Consider the following 17,158-nt stretch of genomic DNA (forward strand, 5'->3'; position numbering starts at 1 on the left):
AGAACCGTTTGAGTTATGGGCTTGACTTGAGACATGTCAGCTTGTAGATTATAAGTTAAACAACTGGAAAGGGTAAGGGTGGGTCATATTTGTGTAAGGAAGATAGTATCTACTGCTGATATTAGACAGGACAGGGCTTGGGGATTCTATTCTGAAATACTACCCTGTGCATATGTAGTAAGTTCATTGGGCTAGAAGACCCTAATGGAAGCTGGGGAGAGGAGAGGCACAACCTCTGTGCCTCATTTGATAGCTGCTTTTGAACATGTAAGTTCCTGCCTTCGGTTTCTACATATATAGCAAAAGGTAAGCTCTTCTTGCCAGTATCCATTGTTCTTCTCTATGATTTCATTACTGAATCCCTGGTGGTTGTGTGTGGGGAGAAACCTCAGACTTCCATGCGAACTGATTGTATATTATGTAAAAGCTTATTTGTAAAGATGAACTAAAAGTCCAAGCAGTTTCGTTAGTGGTTTTGGGATGGTGTGCTGTTATTACACAGTTCTTTTCACTCCATTTTCTAATGTTTAGAACAATGAATGTGCATTTTTAATAGCTCCTGGATTTCCAGAGGAAAGTATACTGTAGACTTAATTGTAGTTATTAATGAATTTATGAGCATCATTCCATGCAATTTGGTTCATAACTATAAAAGAGATTATGGCAGATAATTTTAGATGTTGAAATACAGCATCCGTTTTTTGTTTTGCTTTTTTGAGACAGGGTCTCAATCTAGTATTGGCTGGCCTAGACTCACTGTGTAGCCAGGGATGAACTTTAGCTCCTGATTCTCCTGTCGTCAGGAGAACCTTCAAAATACTAGAATTAGAGGCACATGCCAATATACCCATCTCCTGTAGTGATGAGTCCATTCCTGAAAAGTTTCATATTTGCCAATTTACTTGATAAAGCCAATGTGATGACATACAATGTTGAGTAGCCACACAATTGAACACCTGGAGGCTTTTCTGGCCTCCTTTCTGCACTTTTTTTCTGTAGATAAATATTGCATCATGAATGAGAAGACATCTTCAGTAGTGATAGGCACACAGATTAACAAACAAGTAGTTGTCTCTGCTTATTTGCCTCAAAGATTTTTATTAATATACAGATCTCTGGGACTGTAGTAGAAATAAAAAACCATAAGGGTATAGTTGGTCATCAAAAATCAAAATAATGGTCATAGGGTAGAATATATAAACAAATATCTAGATATAAGATACAGTATTTCTATTCATAACTGTCTTGGAGAGTAGAATTAGGAAAAGGCTGGGAATTAAAGATAGATTTTATTAATGTTTATGCTAATTTGATGAGGAAACATTAGATATTTACTGAGGGTTAAGAGTAGTTTTGAGTTTTGGATTCTTTACAAGTTAACTTAAAGAAAATAATACCAGCAAACCAAAGAGCTGGGTATAGTGGCTCCCTCATGAACCCGAGGCACGAGGATTACTACGAGTTTCAGGCCAGAGTAGACTACACAGTGGGCTCCAGGTTGTCTGGTGAGACCCTGTTACAAGTATACACCCCCATCTAAAACAACAAAATAACACAGAAAGACTAAAACACAAACACAAGCAAAGCCAGATGGGTTTCACAGCTGTCATTTGTCCAGCGACATGGGATACACCACCTGCTGACCCCATGTACACTGCAGGGAGGGCAGGTGCGGTCAGTATGGGGTGTAGGGACGGGTGTGTTGGTTCCCTTCTTACTGATGCTTTCAGTATTTAATTGTTCTCTTTAGAGATGGAGAATGTTTCTTAGAGTAGTCTTTCCTCCAGTGGATTTGAAAGAACAATGTTAAGGGCCAAGCATTGAAAATAAAAGGGGTAATGAAGGCAGACTTGGAGTGTTTTATTTAGCCAAGTCTAACTTCACTTTTTAATTTTTGCCTATTTTGTCATTCATTTGGGACTTTAATTGTAAATATCATAATACTTAGGGAAGTCATTCTGCAGTACGGATATTCACAGTCCTCTCAAGGGAAAAGTAGCATTTCACTGGGAAATATTTAAGCACCAGAATCATCAGTGGGTATAGTTTAAAGGTTTATGGTTTTAATTATCTTATATTAATCATACACAATAATGGGCTTCATTATGATCTTTTCATGCATATATGATGCATTTCGATCATATTTCCTCCATTATTACCCTCTTTTGTCCTCTCCCTACTCTTTGATACCTTCTCTCTTTCTAAGAAGCCTCTTTTATACTTGTGTGTCTTTTTATGTTTTAGTTTTATTGGCTTCCTTACAGGGGAAGGGCTTATTTACAATTTATAAGAGCATAGGCATCCCAACAGTGTCTGTTCTACTGAAGAAAAATGTCTATCTCTCCCCCAGCAACCATTTACTTCCTATAGGTCACTCAGTGAGGCTGGTGGGACCTCTATGATTGGACACTGACTGTTCTAATCTTCTGGATGTCTCGTGCAAATAATCACAGCTTTGTGAATCCATCGGTATAGTCGCCATGCCATTTCCAGAAGATAACACTGATCAACACTCTACCCTTCCTTTCAGCGCTGACATTCTTCCTTTTTCCTTTTTTTTTTTTTTTGTGATGTTCACTAAGCTTTGGAGGGGGTAATATAGATGTTCTGTATATAGTTGAGCACCCAACTGTCATGTATGCTCATCACTTTGACCAGTTATGAATCTCTATAGGTGCCAAGCCTACTGCATGAAGAAGCTTCTCTGACCAAACCTGCAGCAGCTCTAACCCACATACATACGCATCCTTATTTTGAAGGCAATTTGGCAGGCACATCATATCCATTTAAGCAAAACAGCAGCAATAGCCTCCTCATTATGATCTACTATCTCTCCAGTCATGGGTTTTTGACCAGATATGGGTTTTGACCAGATACGGTACCAGATATGGATTCCCTGCTGTGGAGTGGACCTTGAGTCCAGTCAGAATGTGGTTACCCGATTACTGACTTATCACTTTAGAGACAGTAAGCACATCCTACCTGCTTGGTCATCAGCAAGACTGTTGATGACTTTTCTAACCTCACAGCACAGCGCCCTTCAACACCATGGAAATGAGCCAGCATGTGGAGGGGGGGTGGTCGACTCAGTTCCAGCTTAATCTTTGTTTATCCTGTGAACAGATAATGCAGCATCTTCAGCAGCAGTGTTTGGCTCTGGTGGGCATTTAGCAGCAGCGGCTATTGTCTGTATTGATTTTGGGGTCACTGGACCCTCACTGACCATTTTGCAAGGAGGTAGCTAATCCTCAGATCAAAATCCTCTTATCAACCACTGTCGTCTAGGAGCAGCCTAACCCACATATGCTGGTTATCTCCAAGTTTAAGAACTAGTCTTTGAGGTTCTCTTCCCCATCAGACCACTTTACTGTGGCTCTCCTAAGTGGTAACCCTTTGTTCTTCCTCCTTCCAGACCCAGCTATACATGCATCTGACCAACTACTCCGTAAACAAACACAATGAGCGGTTTGAACGCAATGAAACCGAAGACAAAGGCAGCAAGCGTTCAATCAAGTGGTTTACAGAATTCCTACAAGCCAATCAGCACGATGTTTCTAAGTTCTGGAATGATATTTCAGTAAGGCTATTCTGTTCTGTAACTGTTACATTCTATAACTATACTGTCTTTCATCAGCATGAGAATGAAGTAGCATCCAACCTTTTACTAAAGAACGTAGTAGATGAGGTTGAGCAGATGAGTTTTTGTTTGTTTGTTTTTTTTTTTTTTTTAAGGAAGTTGATTCTGTGGCAGACCTTAGCAAGTAAGAACCTCATTTCTAGGATAGGTATTCTATCTTCTGGGGACAATAGCATAATCAAGGGCATGGAGATATGAGATGGGGAGAGATGTACAGGGTTTCGCAGATGGTCTGTAGGAGGTTTGCATGAGGTTCCCACTGAAATGCATGCACACACACACACGTTTGTGCACACACATGTGTAACACAGCATATGTGTGTAATCAGAGGACACTTGTGAGAGTTGATTTTCCCTTTGTATAAGTTTGAAGATCAAGCTAGGATCATCAGGTTTGGTGACAAAGCACCCTCGTGTGCTGGGCCATCTTGAAAGCCTTGTTCAGTTCTTGTTCAAATAGCAAGGGAAACGTGTCACTTGGTTGCATGTTGTAGACAATAGATTGCCTTTTCAAGTTTAGTTGCTTTTCAAGCATGATGGCTGCAGCCCTGTCTGAATATTAGTGACTATGCATGGGAATCAAAGGGAGGATGCACAGGAAGATGGGAAAAAGTGTTGCCCACTAGAGAAATTCAAAGAGAGTGTGGTCAGAACGACGGGTGGGGAAGGGCAGAGCGGGAGGAAGTGAGGTAGGGCAGCTCGGACAAAGAGCATCAGCGAATCCACCTAGGATGTACTTTGTCCTCAGGCCTTTTCTCAGAAAAATACATTCAAATAAGGCACTTTTATATCTCTCATCACAACCTCAATAGGAGTTGGTGGTAAAGACGCTGATAGTAGCAGAACCTCATGTCCTGCATGCGTATCGGATGTGCAGACCTGGTCAGCCCCCAGGAAGTCAAAGTGTCTGCTTCGAAGTCCTAGGGTTCGACATCTTGTTGGACAGAAAGTTAAAGCCATGGCTTCTGGAGGTAAGATATTCTCTAAGAAGTTAAACTTAAAAAAGGAGCCAGCACCATTCTTATCATGTGTTTAGAAACTGAATTCCAAATGTGTACTTGGCACAGGTGTCCCCAGTTCACTGGCTGGAATGAGGCCCGCATGGAGTATGTGGGAGGAAGTGAATGAAAACTCTGGGCCCAGAACACTTCCCAGGATGAATCAATATGATTTCATATCGCTTCCCCTCATTAGCATCGAGTGAACTGAAGTGTGAGCTGCCTCTGAGCTGCCGGCTGGTTACATGTGTGTTTTCTCAACCTGGTGGCATCCACCTACCACTTCATGAACTCTGGATATTATATCTCCCCTGGGTGGGCACTGCCTCTGCACCCTGTCTTTTGTATAACTTTCAGCACTCCATAGGGAGAGGGGCTCACTACTGGCTCGGTGCCCAGTGCTCAACACTGCAGCAAACATAAATCCTCCCTTATGGCCATTTGATATTCCCCAAAACAATGTCTTTGGATTTGCTGCTTGTCCCCTCTAGTTATTATTATTTTTAGTATAAAATGTCACCTAACATATGGAACAATGTAAAGAATACAAAAGCGACCTCTGTTCGAGATGCTGTCGTATTGTGCAATCACATTTATAATTGTGCTACTCACAAGGCACCTTCAGAACCCTTGTCCAGCGCTCTTCCATCCAGATGTTCTCTCTAGGACCCTGATCTGGAGTCACAGAAAGCACCTGCCTCCCCAGGGCTTCTCATATACTCGTCTGAACTGTGTTAATAACACACTTACCACAGAAGCTGGAATCAACCACTACCCTTCATTTCAGAGGGTTGTCTCTCTTGTAGGTTAGTGATTTAGATGTCAGAAGTTACATCGTCGTCTCCAGGTTTTTGTAAGCAAACCTGAATATGTGCTAAGTGAGACCTCGATTCAAAACGTTTTGAAGGAAAGCACACTTTTCTAATTTGAGTGAGGGAGAGAGGGAGAGAAAGAGAAGAGCAATCATACATCCTGGACAAATCACGTGTATTAGAGATCCAGGAAAAGTCATTTTTCTGCTGGCTGGAATTTGAGGCCAGCTTTGTTCCTAGAAATGGACTTGGCAGAGTCATTTTCTCTGCTTTTGCCATCCTTGGGTAGAGAAGTTCTTGACTGTGTACCACAGATCCCCTGTCTTAGCAAGGCCTGGAGTCTTGGAGATTGGACCCTTGGACCTTGTAGTGTTTTCGTCTTGTTGCTGTGTTTTCCTCTGTTCTGTCCTGGGCATTTTCCCCTGATGGGTGGAGACGTGAAAGTGTGTTCGTGTTGCATGGGGACGGAATGTGGGAACTGCCGGGAGTAAGAACTTTACGTAAAATGTGAATTAACCTTTGCAAAAAGCGTCTGTTCAGAGGAGCTTTCCATCAGGTTGCTAAATCAGAACTGCCCGAACACTTTTTTAAAGGGTTCACCGTAAAACACGTTTTTTGTTCTTTATCTTCCTTTATTGTTTCTGCCTTACTCGGCTCAGAATCATTAATAAAAAGAAAGCTCTGCAGTGTTGCTCTCTGTGGATAGTGAACAGTTTGCATGTTCAGATTGTTACACGTCCTATTTTGAGAGCATGCTCTGCGTTTTGCTGCCAGCTGGTAACACAGCGGATCTCATACACCGTGTTAAATCCTTCTGGCGCCACCACGTGGAATAAAGTGCAGGGTGCCTCTGAGGATGAGAAAGTTTAGCGGCTTAAAATCCAGGCAGTGGTTGGCAGTGGCAAACCTGAAGGAATTCCCAAGCCTTAAGAAGATTCTCAGGAGGGAAAATTGAGCTCAGCCTGTGCCTATTGTTAGGAATGCCTTCCAAGCGGTTGAATCAATGCCTTCCGAGGTGAAAGTTAATGAGTCACTGTTGAGCCAGGTAGAGGAAACCAAATTTATATTTTAGGAAGCAATAGAACTCAGCAGGAAGCCCTTAGGTGGTGAAAGGCGGGAGTTGACTGTTCCTGTATGCTAAGCAGACACATATGTATGTTCCCGTATGCTAAGCAGACACGTATGTATGTTCCCGTATGCTAAGCAGACACATATGTATGTTCCCGTATGCTAAGCAGACACGTATGTGCATCTGTCACTATGTCAGAAATATATCTACTATGGGTCTTCCCAGCACTCAAGATAACTTACTTTTTTTTAAGGCTCAATGATATGGATCGGTAGGTTGGAGTGGCCAGGTAATGCTGGCAGCAAACCCTAAGCCACTAGGGCAGTGGTTCTCAACCTTCTTAATGTTGTGACCTTTTAATACAGTTCTTCATGTTGTGGTGACCCCCCCACCACAACATTATTTTGTTGCTACTTTATAACTGTAATTTTGCTACTGTTGTAGATCTCATCTGTGTTTTCTAATGGTCTTAGGTGACCCTGGTGAAAGGGTAGTTTGGCTCCAAAGGGGTCATGATGCACTGGTTAAGAAACCGCCGCTGTAGATGGAGAAGTTGGTGCTTGGAGATGTTTTTCTGCAGATCTTTGCCATAGGGTGATAGAAAACCAGGCGTGGCAGTGATGACTGGAGCATCTTCCACGCAGAGCTCTGGGACTGAGAGCTGGAAATCATCATCAGTTAGCAAACATGACTGAATCACGCATTGACCTCCCGACATTCAACCAAACTCATTGTTTTCTCCGTAAATTTCAGATTAATCGAGCCCCAAGCTTTGGAACTGACCAGAAAATAGATTATGATGTGAAAAGGGGAGTTCTGCTAAATGCACTGAAGCTACTGAACATCAGGTAAGCCTCCCCCCCCCCGTTTGCTAGGGTACCCCAAACAAGAGGTGAGCCTGTCCCAGCTCACTAGCGCCCCCTACCTTTGGCACTGATAAAGCATTTGCACATGAAACTGGCTTTGCCTCGTGAATCTATATTTTTGTGTTAAATATTTAAACCTTCTTCATTCCATTCTGCAAATTCACATTGTTAAAAAAACAAACAAACACAAAACCTTTCCATTTCCCCTTTCCCGCTGCCGTCGTTCCCCCATATGGCGCTGTGCACCCTCCGCAGCTGCTGTTCATCACAGAAGTTTCTGACCCTCTCTAGCTTACCGTCCTCTCTTTGGCGGGGAAGTTAGGCACCCAGAGTCTCTCAGGAAGCCCTCATCATGGGTTTCCTACCTTCATTAGTCTTCCTGCTCTATCTTCTGTGTAGATAGAAAAGAGGCCTTGTTCAATGAGGTGGCTGCCGTTGGGGAAGACAGACACGGGGAAGAAAGATGCGGGAGGAGACTTGGCGGGGTGGGGGGTGGGGTGCTGGAAGTGAACACGTCACGGATTCCCGTGTCTGAGATGCTGCCCTGCAGGAAAGGCTTCTGACTCCTTAGGGAAGGCATTTATTAGGGAAGGCAGGACGACTGCGAGTTTTAAGCCAGTTTGGAACACATACAACACACCTGTTTCATCAAGGAAAAAAAGAAAAAGAAAAAGATATTTAACTGCTCTATGGCGCATTCCCAACCTCGATTAGAGGGCCCTGGAGATCAACTGGGGATTTTATGCCCCTTTTATTTTTATCATCACTCAAGAACTCCCAAAGAATTATGGAATAATTCAAGGAATTTTCTTATTTAAACTATTTTCAAGCATTTAGCAGTGGTCATTGAGATCTTTTTTTTTTTTTTAAGATTTACTTATTTATTTATTATGTATACAACATTCTGCCTCATATATGCCCACATGCCAGAAGAGGGCACCAGATCTCATTACAGATGGTTGTGAGCCACCATGTGGTTGCTGGGAATTGAACTCAGGACCTCTGGAAGAGCAGTCAGTGCTCTTAACCACTGAGCCATCTCTCCAGCCCCGGTCATTGAGCTCTTGTTTGTGTGGGAAAAACATCATGAAGAAAGGACATGGGCACTGAAGTCTGATTTGACATTTCACGCGGCTCCTGCTGCTTGGTGAACGGTGCATATGTCTGCAGGCTTTAGTTTTTCAGCTGCTCTTTAGCCTACCCACTGTGTGATTTTAGATGATAGTGTGTATTTTTACCTGGTTCTCTAGTACAATAGAGTCTTGTGTTTAGCTTCCAGACGATGATAGTGATTCGTGAATCATCTGTGGATATTTTCAATTTTTTCAGAGGGGAGGTTTATCTATAATTTAAGGAGCCAAAAATTTCTAACAGTGTGAGTATGGAGCTTCTCCCTTTTCTATCTTCGTGTTCTCCACAGGACATAGCACAGTTTTTAATACTTGGTGCATGCGTGTGTCATACACCTTTCTTCTCTCTTCAACCACGGAGGTGTTGAAGCACGTTTGTGTTTTTGTAACTGGTTCTGTGCTATGCATACCATAGCGACTTAGATTGGGAACAATAGGGGAGTTCTTGCCTCGTATTCAGCATAACGGGCTTAACTTTGGTGTGGGTCGAATTGTTCTATGATTCCAGAATTCTCTGTTTTCCCTGAGACTACCAGGAGCAGCTCTTTTCTTTCATTATTTGTCTTCTCAGGAACCCAAACAGGGTTTTATTGCTAAATACCAAGGCTAAGCTTCCCCAAACACAACTATATAACTCTTATATCTTAATATTTCTGTGTTTGCTCCAAGCTGTGATAGCTTGGCTGATTGTCTCATTATTTTCTGTCCCCCGCCGTATCTCACTGATGGTTTGTTCTGCTTTCTAGTTGAAGTGAATGATTTTCCTTGCTTTCTATAATGTACATACAATGTACATACCATATTTTATTATAAAACTCTACATTTTGACCAGAGTTAATCCTTACACCCTGTAAGGGTAGAAGGAGCCTCTTAGTCTGGAAAATTACTTGGGTGGAACTAAGGAAATGGGGAGGCAGAGTTTGTTCTTACAATTACCATAACTAGTACAGGACACAACACATATAAAGCAAAAGTTAGAGAAAGCCCCTGGAGACCCTCAAAATCATGTGTGTGGAAAGGAGTCAAGAAGTGTGAAACAGAACGTCTTAGTCTTAGGTCACTGTGCAGGTACAACTGAAGGAAATAAAAAACCTGTTGATTCAAATGCTAAGAGAAAAGCAGACTTCTGGCCTATGGTCTGTGAAGTACGTGCTAAGAGCCATTAGTGGTATTTTGTGCCTTTATTTGTAGAAATGAAACTGTGACTTTATATTGACAGTATTTCTAAAACCCAAGTGTGAAAAGAATATGCTAAGGGAAATATTATTATTACCTTACCTATGTTTCCAGGGCTGCACTTGTAGTACTGGTGTAGCCGGACCTGTGAATGAGTGCTGTAGCAGAGTCCAGGGCTTTTTGCTTGCTAGGTCTGCCGATAAAACCTGCAGATAAGAGTTAGAAAAAGGAAGTGGCTTTGTCTACTGTTCTAGCAGGAGCAGAAGTCCCAAGCTTCTCCCCAAGTTGCCTTTGACAATGTTATTATTTATAAGATGAAGCAAAAGCTGGGCGACACCACCTGTGCAGACCTGGTGGTTTCCTTGGAGACAGTTCCTCCCCTACTCTCCGCAGCACCGTATCTGATAGAGACACTCTGATGCTCTGGGCTTCCGCCAGTGGTACTTTACTACTTGGCTGTGTGCTTTTTTTTTTTTTTTTCTAACCAAAAGACCACATCACTAAAAAGAAAAATAAAAAATCCTTTCTCCTTGTGTCCCTCTTTCTTTCCCTTTTATTGTTTGGTCTTTATTCTTTCTTCTCTCTTATTTTTCCTTTTCTCTCTAATGCTATATACAAATGATCATTCTAGAAAAACTAGGTTGTTATTATTATTAGCTCTCTCAGGCATTTCATTTCCACTGAACACACCCAGCCGGACTTGTAGTCATCATTGGAACAACGATATTCTTAGCCACCTAGTTGTGAACATCAGAAGTCTGTTTCCCTCCTCACCTTACATCTATCTAGTCTTTCAAAATATTCCTCAGCGTTGACTCACTCCAGTTTCTGTGACCCACACTCTCATAGGAAGATAGCATCCATGTCTCAATCTCTCTCTCTCTCTCTCTCTCTCTCTCTCTCTCTCTCTCTCTCTTTCTCTCTCTCCCTCTCTCCCTCCTACTTGTAAGCCCTGCGCTCTGTATTCATTGCCAAGGGTGCGACTTCACACAGGCTGATATGAACAGGCCCTTCTAGGGCTCCTGCCTCCTTTGCTGCTTGAAGTTATACCTGAAGCTCTCCAATGAGCAGAAACCCATAGTGTCAGCTGAGTTTCTTGCATTTACTCAGACCACCAGCCCTACTGGATGACTTTCAGTTTTATCAGTGTGTTTTATTCATTTCTCTCAAATTATCCCTTCTGTTTCAACCTTGAACCCCTCGAGCCCTTTAAGCCTCCACGCCGTGAAAGAAGATGAGTGTTTTCTAGCACTCTGTTGTGAGCTGTCACGCTGGCTGTGTTAAGGGAGAGCTTGTTAAAGTCTTGGCCTGACATTTGAATGCAATCTCTAATGAATTCAGTGGAGCACTCTGTGGCTTAAGCAACCCGTTTCCTTCTTCCGGCTGGAAAATGAGCAGGTAGCATTGGGTCAGCATCCATGTCAGAGTAATGACAACAGAAGATGTGGAGGTGTGTGTCAGATTAAGGATGAGGGCACTGGTTTATTTGTTTTGTTATTTCTGTGTGGCTAAGGGTAGTGTTTACTTGTCTTTTCAATTTCTCCAGGATTCTACGCTGTTGCAACTGTGGTGGCAAAGACAGACCACAGACTTAATACTCCTCCACATGGAAGGGATGAGAGAGAAAAGGGGGACCGGGTGGTCCTGAGGCAAATAATCCCAGAGCACGACTTCTCGTGTGAAAACGGGAGGGCTGTTGCTAAATGATCACAATTAAGCAAAAAGATAAGAAGGGCGATCAGTTTTGAAATAGTAACAGTTACTAGGATTTCAGCCGTGATTGGAAATGCGCTGGAGAGCGGTCAGTATAGCTGAGAGTGTACATAAATCAAGTTGGTAAATGGAAGAGAGGCACATGTGTTCATACATAGACGGAGTCTTAGAACACATTGAGGATAAAGTTAGTGTTGATTAAGTTGAAGAGATGGGGAGACAGATCCAGCTGTTAATTTACCAAAGACTATAGATGTTGTGTTTTTAGGGTGGAATATGAAACCAGGTCCCTTGGACTCTTCAAGACATATAGGATTTCCTTATTTCTAGTTATTTTCAGAAGCACTACCTTCCAGAGTCCTCTTCCTTGACAGAGGAAGAGAATGTGTGTGAAGACAGAAGCTTAATAACTTCGTTCCTGCTTGGCATGCTCTCCTCAAAGAAACGGCGTTGGACGTTTTCTACAGTGAAAACTATGGTCTTGTTCTTCACATTTCAGGACCAGTGATAAAAGGAAAAACATGGCCAAACAAAAAGCCGAGGCTCAAAAGAGGCTGTACGGTCAGAATCCAATCAGAAGGATTTCCCCGGGCTCCTCCGACTGGGAACAGCAGAGGCATCAGCTGGAGAGGCGGAAAGAAGAGTTGGTATGGGGCGTGCGGGGCTTGGTGTATTGGCTTATTTTTATTCTGACGGCACTGTGGTACATAGTAAACTCCGGATAGGCGAGTGCTCTGCCACCCAGCTACACACACCCCAGCCTGGTGTGAACTTTTAACAACATCCCCACAGTTTGAGCTGCGTGACTCATCACACTTTATCCATAAATCTGTGCCCTTTTAGAAAGAGAGACTCGTTCAAGTACGAAAGCAGGTCTCGCGAGAAGAACATGAAAACCGACACATGGGGAATTACAGGTAATTCTTGCCCTTTGTTTGTGTGTAGTTGGGTTTTTCTTCGGGCCACTAGTTCACAAGTAATGACACGGAGACTTCTTATTAATTATAAAAGCTTGGCCTATAGCTTAGGCTTCTTCCTAATTAGCTCTTATAACCTAGTTAACCCATTTATAGTAATTTTTATTTTAATCATGTGGGCTTATCTCTCTTCCACTTGAACCCTGTTTTCTCTCTGTGTCTCCTGGCATCTCTTGCACACCTAGATTTTTTCTTCTCCTCTTCCTTTCTCATGGGAAATCCCATCCATACCCCTGCCTAGCTATTGGCTGTTCAGCTTTTTATCACACCAACCACAGCAATACACCTTCACACAATGGGCATGTAGCCCACGTTACCGCATTTGTTTTATTTTTTGTTTGTTTTAGAGATAGAAGAGGCGTCTGAGCAGTGTTTTTTTTTTTTTTTCATTACGAGTGCTTTTTTTTTTTTTTTGTTAGCTACAGCGTTTCACTCACTATGTTTCAGGAGAGGAAAGGGGGCTGTAAGTAGACGGTTTTAACTGGGGAAGCTTTTGCCAGCAGGCTCTGCTCTGCCAAGGGAGGTTTTTTAACCAACTGTTACTGTAGGTATTTTAAGAAAGTCAGAATTCAGGTGTTCTTGTGTTCTTTCTGATACTTTTTATGTGATTGCTGTACTTCGTTGTAAGCCTAATTGCTTAACAACCAGGCAAAGTAAGATAGTGCTTGAAGTGTTTGGATGGAGGTGGGAGACAAGGGTGTGGGGGTATTCACAGTATTCCTCTGGGAAGCAGGGAAAGGTACCCTAATGTTCTTCTAAAGATGTTCCATCCTCCCAGCTGACATTGCCTCCTCAGAATTCAGCAAAGGGTGGGGGAGGGGTGTGGATTTTCCTATCCTTCTGTTAGATGTTCTTTCCTGACATTAACACTTCCACAGTTGCAAAGAGAGGCTAAAATAGTTTTTCCACTCAGCATCTACCCTGTTTTCATTTCCTCACCCCAAAAGATCATTTAGATGAATATCTGTAATTGCATAGCGTCAACACATGCCAACACCAGGTCCTCAGTACAATCTCCTCAAACATACTCAGCACACCCCTGATACCTTCAGCATTATCCCAGGTCCTCAGCACACTCCTCTCCAAGTTCAGTATTTCACCAACTGCCCAAAACCTGTTCTTCAAGCATTCTTTTCAGCTGGACGCTACGCTATACCTTGTAGCACTGTGAAACATTCAGTGTATGCCTCGATGTAAATGCTAACTGGTATACCAGATGGATATTTGTGACTCCCCCTTAATCATTCTTGTTTGTTTCTAGCACCTTCTTAGCTTGGAGCAGGGAGGGCAATGGTTTTCTAAACAGCTGATTTTTAACTGTTGAATTGTGTTGGATTCTTTTAAGGGAATGGGTTTCTCTGATTTTCTTTTTGTAGGAGAATTTATCCTCCTGAAGATAAAACACTGCTCGAAAAGTATGAAAGTTTGCTGGCTGTTGCCTTCCAGACCTTCCTGTCAGGACGAGCAGCTTCGTTCCAGCGAGAACTGAACAATCCTCTGAAAAAGATGAGGGTAAGAGGGTGACGGTTTGCGTAGAGAGAAAAAGAAGCAAGTCAAACATTATGTCTTTAGTAAAGAACGGGGCGGGGGGGGGGGGATAAGGAACGGACTCAGTAGGTAGGATCGCTGTTGTCTAAACATGACGGCCTGACTCCAAATGCTCTATACCCTGTACAAAGCCAGTTGTCACCACACATGCTTTCAGGAGCAGAGATACGAAAATCCCTCGCCTTGCTGTCTGCCAACCTGGTTCAGGTTCAGGGAGAGACCCTGTCTCAAGAAAATAAGGCAGAGTGATAGAGTAGAGAGCTTCCACTGACTTCTGTATACATATACACACATGTGTGTTTGCATGCACCCATACAAATACATACATACATGTGAACTCAGATACACATACACACAAACACTTCATACACACATATACATAGACATACACAGGCATACACATATGCACATACATATATGTACTCATACAAATACACACATTTACACACACACACACAGATTGGGTGCCACCCTAGCCACACATTTAGAAACAATTTTCTTTGAGGTGGTTACATTTCAGAGAAAACCAAGAAACTTCATAAATAAGATACATACCAGGATAAACTTTGAGCAGATAATTCTGATATTGCATTGTAATTTTATTATATTATAATATCTCTTCTAATATAGATTTATGTCTGAAACTGGATAAAAAAATGCATTGCAGTAACCCAATGACTTGGGACACTCTGGTTTAAATTATAGTCAACACTGTAGTCGTTTGTCTTGATGCTACATAGACTTGGCAAATGAGAGCACGTAATTAAACACAGGCATGAGGTCCTAACAATTGGGAATCTGAGGCAGAAGGATTGCTTAGATGGCATATTGAGTTTAAGAGCAGCCTGGGCTACAGAGTAAGGCCCTGTCTTAGAAATCTTTAAAAAATAAAATATTCCCTCACATCTCTCTTTCATTTTATTTATCTGTTTCATTTCCCCTTATCTCTCTTCTTTTTAGCTGGAAATTTTCTGTGTCCTGCCCAGTCCCACAGCTGCTTATAAAATAATCACTCAGAGGCTTAATATTAATTATAATTGTTTGGCCATTGGCTCAGGCTTTTTACTAGCTAGCTCTTACTTTTAAATTTACTCATTTCTATTAATCTGTGTATCACCAGATGACCCAGGGCTAATGCTTTGGCATCTTACTCCTCTGGCTACTGCTGATGTCTTTCTTGACCCTGTCCCTCTTCACCTGTCCCTGTGCTTGGATTTCCTGCCCTACTATATTCTGCTCTGCTTGGGCCAAAGCAGCTTTATTCATCAATCAGTAAAAGCAACATATATTCACAGTGTACAGAAAGACATCCCACATTACTTCTGTATCCTTCTCCTTTCTCCTCTTCCCATCACTCTCATTTTTTCTTTTCCCTTGTACATTTTCTCTACTCTTTTCTCCTCCCTCTTTCTTTCTTTCTCCTCTTCTTTATCCCTTTATCTTAATGAAAGATATACTAGTTATATATTGCAGCATAACAAACTTCTGTGTTTATTTGCTTCTTATTGTTTGGTCCTGACTGGTAACAGCTGAATGGTTTCCGATCTTTCTTTGGAATGAATTGTGTGGGGGAAGACATGCTTGCCTTTAACTGGGGCTAGCATGCCTAGGTGACCTTACTCACATGTCTGGGAAGTCACATAAGATGTTGGCATGCCTTGGAGCCAGCTGAAGGTCTCTATTTCTATGTGGGCTCTCTTCATATATCACCCTGATAATGTTTAAAGGTGACAGACTTTACCCAGTAGACGTTATCCATGGCAGCCTTGCATTTACTCACCTCTGCCAAGATTTGATGGAGGACCCCAAAGTGGAAAGTGACCTCTCTGCTCTCTAGGGAAGAACCTAACCCTATCTGGAGAATTTAATTTCTTTACTCTTTGTTCATCTGTAGCTTTCTCTTTTAAAATATGTTACTATTAGTTCATCTGGAGTTTTTAGGATGAAAATATTTTTCATTATTATGTTTCTTCTGAATAAAATCTTCCTTGATATTGAGTTTGTAATGATGCTGTCCATATACTCTGCTGTAGGATCATAGGCCAAGTCTTTTGTATTTTAAGAGCCATCTTTCCTAGACTGGAATACATTTCTATTATGAGCTGTGATTCCTAGTTTTTTTTTCCTAATAAACTTTAAGGGGATATTGAAGTTTAAATCACAGTTATATGAACATAGTTTTGTTAGTGTTCATGCCTGGATCACACAATGAGATGATTTATTATTCAGTTGTTCAGGTTTGCTCAACTTCCAATGGTAGTGTATAGTCTCATATTCTTTACCTTTGGCTTCAAAATAAATTTAGAGAAGCATAAGAGGAAGCTGTTGTGGTACGTAGAGATTTCCTCTACCAGTAATAGCCCTAGAATGAAAATATTTCCTAAGGCTGTAAAATATTCTTGCAGTAACAAATGTTTCTAAGTAGCTTCACTAAATGGTTCCCATTAACCAAATTCTAACGTTAAATTCTTTCTAAATGAAACGCTCAGGCCAGTTTTCAAGGGTTGAGTTTTAATATTCAATTATACTAATCAGTATAGGAATGATTAATAGGATGAAGTCTGGGGAATGAGTATGGACTTTTACACATCTTAGGGTGCAGTGAACTCACTTAGTAAAGTTGGGGGTTCTGGGATTTTTGTAGTATGCTGGAAAGGACTTGCTTGCATATGGTGATTGCACAATGGACTTAGCTGTGTATTGTGCTTATCACCAGATTTTGGTAAGTTTTTGGAGAGTTTGTCTTTTATATTTCCTTCTTTTTTTTTCTGAGTAATCACCATTGCATAGCTTCTAGAATAATCACTGTACATGAGCTGGCCGAGATGAATGAACTTGTAAGAGGTCTATATTTGCTTAGTGATCACAATTCTAACCATGTTTTTAAAGGAGGAAGATATTTTGGATCTCCTGGAACAATGTGAAATTGATGATGAAAAGCTGATGGGAAAAACTGCCAGAATCCGAGGACCAAAGGTGAAATGTCTCTGCCTTGCATAGCCCCAAAGTCCATGTCACAAGGGGAAGCCATTCCTCCTAGGTATTTCCTGTAAGATCTATGATGCATAGGAACTTCAGGAATGTTGTGTCCAGTAAAGGTAAAACCAGGCAAATGGTGTTATCTCCCACTCACAGGTGTTCTTTCTTGGGCTGCCTTTAGATTTTTGGTTCCTTGCCAAGTGCTAATGGATGCTTAGTGACTCAGATAGGCTGGAGTGAGGAGGACTTCCCTC

At 41.8% G+C, this 17,158-nt stretch overlaps 1 protein-coding gene across 2 annotated transcripts in view; it reads left to right on the forward strand.

Moving 5' to 3' along the window:
* Ttll7 (tubulin tyrosine ligase like 7) overlaps positions 1 to 17,158 on the forward strand; it is a 103,795-nt gene that overhangs the window by 41,817 nt on the left and 44,820 nt on the right. For both annotated transcript variants that reach the window (XM_050160101.1, XM_050160102.1), the window contains exons 8-14: positions 3,413 to 3,577; positions 4,449 to 4,607; positions 7,269 to 7,363; positions 11,900 to 12,047; positions 12,244 to 12,317; positions 13,754 to 13,889; positions 16,815 to 16,901. In XM_050160101.1, coding sequence (XP_050016058.1) covers positions 3,413 to 3,577; positions 4,449 to 4,607; positions 7,269 to 7,363; positions 11,900 to 12,047; positions 12,244 to 12,317; positions 13,754 to 13,889; positions 16,815 to 16,901 — 864 coding nt within the window. The remainder of the gene's footprint in view (positions 1 to 3,412; positions 3,578 to 4,448; positions 4,608 to 7,268; positions 7,364 to 11,899; positions 12,048 to 12,243; positions 12,318 to 13,753; positions 13,890 to 16,814; positions 16,902 to 17,158) is intronic.

This window comes from Alexandromys fortis, unplaced genomic scaffold, assembly GCF_014885135.2.
Source record: "Alexandromys fortis isolate MF-2015 unplaced genomic scaffold, M_Fortis_MF-2015_v1.1 scaffold_124, whole genome shotgun sequence".
Taxonomy (NCBI): domain Eukaryota; kingdom Metazoa; phylum Chordata; class Mammalia; order Rodentia; family Cricetidae; genus Alexandromys; species Alexandromys fortis.